General features: G+C 60.9%; 1 protein-coding gene across 1 annotated transcript; it reads left to right on the forward strand.

The window, feature by feature from the left end:
* Window positions 1–71: 71 nt before the first annotated feature.
* Window positions 72–3,722, forward strand: LOC124030924 (calphotin-like; the record flags this gene model as incomplete). Its single annotated transcript, XM_046342038.1, has 8 exons — window positions 72–486; window positions 585–1,061; window positions 1,611–1,922; window positions 2,079–2,336; window positions 2,529–2,620; window positions 2,927–3,075; window positions 3,179–3,321; window positions 3,414–3,722. Coding segments are annotated over 8 exons (2,155 nt in total), but the record flags the coding sequence as incomplete, so codon positions are not given.
* Window positions 3,723–4,188: the final 466 nt, after the last annotated feature.

Genomic DNA, 4,188 nt, shown 5'->3' on the forward strand with positions numbered 1-4,188 from the left:
AGTACTCACCCTGAAGAGCCTGTCATCTTTCCGGTGCCCATCTGTGCCCAGCCCCAGTACTCACCCTGAAGAGCCTGTCATCAGTCCGGTGCCATCTGTGCCAGCCCCGGTACTCACCCTGAAAGGCGGGTCATCAGTCCGGTGCCATCTGTGCCAGCCCCGGTACTCACCCTGAAAGAGCCTGTCATCAGTCCGGTGCCATCTGTGCCAGCCCCCAGTACTCACCCTGAAGAGCCTGTCATCAGTCCAGTGCCATCTGTGCCAGCCCCCAGTACTCACCCGGAAAGAGGCTGTCATCAGTCCGGGTGCCATCTGTGCCAGCCCCCAGTACTCACCTTGAAGAGCGGGTCATCAGTCCGTGCCATCTGTGCCAGCCCCCAGTACTCACCCTGTAGAGCCTGTCATCAGCCCAGTGCCATCTGTGCCAGCCCCAGTACTCACCCTGAAGAGCCTGTCATCAGTCTGGTGCCATCTGTGCCAGCCCCAGTACTCACCCGGAAGAGCCTGTCATCAGTCCGTGCCATCTGTGCCAGCCCCCAGTACTCACCCTGAAGCCTGTCATCTTCCGGTGCCATCTGTGCCAGCCCCCAGTACTCACCCTGAAGAGCCTGTCCTCCAGTCCCGGTGCCATCTGTGCCAGCCCCAGTACTCACCCTGAAGAGCCTCCGGTGCCATCTTTCACCCGGTGCCATCGGTGTGTGCCAGCCCCAGTACTCACCCTGAAGAGCCTGTCATCAGTCCAGTGCCATCTGTGTAGCCCCCCGGTACTCACCTGGAAGAGGCTGTCATCAGTCCCGGTGCCATCTGTGCCAGCCCCCAGTACTCACCTTGAAAGCCTGTCATCAGTCGGTGCCATCTTGCCAGCCCCCAGTACTCACCCTGAAGAGCCTGTCATTAGCCCGGTGCCATCTGTGCCAGCCCCAGTACTCACCCTGAAGAGCCTGTCATCAGTCTGGTGCCATCTGTGCCCGCCCCCAGTACTCACCCGGAAGAGCCTGTCATCAGTCCCGGTGCCATCTGCCAGCCCCAGTACTCACCCTGAAGAGCGGGTCATCAGTCCGGTGCCATCTGTGCCAGCCCCAGTACTCACCCTGAAGAGCCTGTCATCAGCCCGGTGCCATCTGTGCCAGCCCCCAGTACTCACCCTGAAGAGCCTGTCATCAGCCCCGGTGCCATCCTGTGCTAGCCCCCAGTACTCACTGAAGAGCCTGTCATCAGTCGGTGCCATCTGTGCCAGCCCCCAGTACTCACCCGGAAGAGCCTGTCATCAGTCGGTGCCATCTGTGCCAGCCCCAGTACTCACCCTGAAGAGCCTGTCATCAGTCCGGTGGCATCTGTGCCAGCCCCCAGTACTCACCCTGAAGAGCCTGTCATCAGCCCGGTGCCATCTGTGCCAGCCCCCAGTACTCACCCTGAAGAGCCTGTCATGTCTGGTGCCATCTGTGCTTGCAGCCCCAGTACTCACCCTGAAGAGCCTGTCATCAGTCCGGTGCCACCTGTGCCCCCCAGTACTCACCTGAAGAGCCTGTCATCAGTCCGGTGCCATCTGTGCCAGCCCCCCAGTACTCACCCTGAAGAGCCTGTCATCTTTCCGGTGCCATCTGTGCCAGCCCCTGCCACCTGCTGTCATCAGTCCAGTGCCATCTGCCCCCAGTACTCACCTGGAAGAGCCTGTCATCAGTCCGGTGCCATCTGTGCCAGCCCCAGTAATCACCCTTGAAGAGCCTGTCATCAGTCCGGTGCCATCTGTGCAGCCCCCAGTACTCACCCTGAAGAGCCTGTCATTAGCCGGGGTGCCATCTGTGCCAGCCCCAGTACTCACCCTGAAGAGCCTGTCATCCAGTCTGGTGCCATCTGTGCCAGCCCCCAGTACTCACCCTGAAGAGCCTGTCATCAGTCCGGTGCCATCTGTGCCAGCCCCAGTACTCACCCCCTGAAGAGCGGGTCATCAGTCGGTGCCATCTGTGCCAGCCCCCAGTACTCACCCTGAAGAGCCTGTCATCAGCCGGTGCCATCTGTGCCAGCCCCCAGTACTCACCCTGAAGAGCCTGTCATCTTTCCGGTGCCATCTGTACTAGCCCCCAGTACTCACCCTGAAGAGCCTGTCATCAGTCGGTGCCATCTGTGCCAGCCCCAGTACTCACCCGGAAGAGCCTGTCATCAGTCCGGTGCCATCTGTGCCAGCCCCCGGTACTCACCTGAAGAGCCTGATCATCAGTCCGGTGCCATCTGTGCCAGCCCCAGTACTCACCCTGAAGAGCCTGTCATCAGTCCATCTGTGCCATCTGCACCCTGAAGAGCCTGTCATCAGCCGGTGCCATCTGTGCCAGCCCCCAGTACTCACCCTGAAGAGCTGTCATCAGTCCGGTGCCATCTGTGCCAGCCCCCAGTACTCACCCTGAAGAGCCTGTCATCAGTCGGTACCATCTGTGCCAGCCCCAGTACTCACCCTGAAGAGCTGATCATCAGTCGGTGCCATACGACCCCAGTACTCAGAGCCTGTCATCATCCGGTGCCATCTGTGCCAGCCCCCAGTACTCACCCTGAAGAGCCTGTCATCAGTCGGTGCCATCTGTACCCAGCCCCCAGTACTCACCCTGAAGAGCCTGTCATCAGTCCGGTGCCATCTGTGCCAGCCCCCAGTACTCACCCTGAAGAGCCTGTCATCAGTCCGGTGCCATCTGTGCCAGCCCCAGTACTCACCTGAAGAGCCTGTCATCAGTCCGGTGCCATCTGTGCCAGCCCCCAGTACTCACCCTGAAGAGCCCTGTCATCAGCCCGGTGCCATCTGTGCTAGCCCCAGTACTTTCCTGAAGAGCCTGTCATCTTTCCGGTGCCATCTGTGCCCAGCCCCCAGTACTCACCCTGAAGAGCCTGTCATCGATCCGGTGCCATCCTGTGCCCAGCCCCAGTACTCACCCTGAAGGCGGATCATCAGTCCGGTGCCATCTGTGCTGCCAGCCCCAGTACTCACCCTGAAGAGCCCTGTCATCAGCCCGGTGCCATCTGTGCCAGCCCCCAGTACTCACCCTGAAGAGCCTGTCATCAGTCCAGTGCCATCTGTGCCAGCCCCCAGTACTCACCCGGAAGAGGCTGTCATCAGTCCGGTGCCATCTGTGCCAGCCCCCAGTACTCACCTTGAAGAGCCTGTCATCAGTCCGGTGCCATCTGTGCCCAGCCCCAGTACTCACCCTGAAGAGCCTGTCATCAGTCAGTGCCATCTGTGCCAGCCCCAGTACTCACCCTGAAGAGCCTGTCATCCAGTCTGGTGCCATCTGTGCCAGCCCCAGTACTCACCCTGAAGAGCCTGTCATCAGTCCGGTGCCATCTGTGCCCAGCCCCCAGTACTCACCCTGAAGAGCGGGTCATCAGCCCGGTGCCATCTGTGCCAGCCCCCAGTACTCACCCTGAAGAGCCTGTCATCAGCCCGGGCGCCATCTGTGCCTGGCCCCCAGTACTCTCACCCTGAAGGCCTCAGCCCGGTGCCATCAGTGCTAGCCCCCAGTACTCACCCAGCCTGTCATCCAGTCCGGTGCCATCTGTGCCAGCCCCAGTACTCACCCGGAGAGAGCCTGTCATCAGTCCGGTGCCATCTGTGCCAGCCCCCCAGTACTCACCCTGAAGAGCGGATCATCTGTGCCATCCCAGCCCCAGTACTCACCCTGAAGAGCCTGTCATCAGCCGATTGCCATCCTGGCCCTTGGCCCCAGTACTCACCCTGAAGAGCCTGTCATCGGCCATTGCCAGCTGTGCCCAGCCCCAGTACTCACCCTGAAAAGGCCTGTCATCCAGTCCGGTGCCATCTGTGCCCAGCCCCAGTACTCACCCTGAAGAAGAGCTGTCATCCAGTCGGTGCCATCTGTGCCAGCCCCAGTACTCACCCTGAAGAGCCTGTCATCAGTCCGGTGCCATCTGTGCCAGCCCCAGTACTCACCCTGAAGAGCCTGTCATCAGTCCGGTGCCATCTGTGCCAGCCCCCAGTACTCACCCTGAAGAGCCTGTCATCAGTCCGGTGCCATCTGTGCCAGCCCCCAGTACTCACCCTGAAGAGCCTGTCATCAGCCCGGTGCCATCTGTGCCAGCCCCCAGTACTCACCCTGAAGAGCCTGTCATCAGTCCGGTGCCATCTGTGCCAGCCCCCAGTACTCACCCTGAAGAGCCTGTCATCAGTCCGGTGCCATCTGTGCC

The sequence above is a fragment of the Oncorhynchus gorbuscha genome, unplaced genomic scaffold (assembly GCF_021184085.1).
Source record: "Oncorhynchus gorbuscha isolate QuinsamMale2020 ecotype Even-year unplaced genomic scaffold, OgorEven_v1.0 Un_scaffold_18284, whole genome shotgun sequence".
Lineage (NCBI taxonomy): Eukaryota > Metazoa > Chordata > Actinopteri > Salmoniformes > Salmonidae > Oncorhynchus > Oncorhynchus gorbuscha.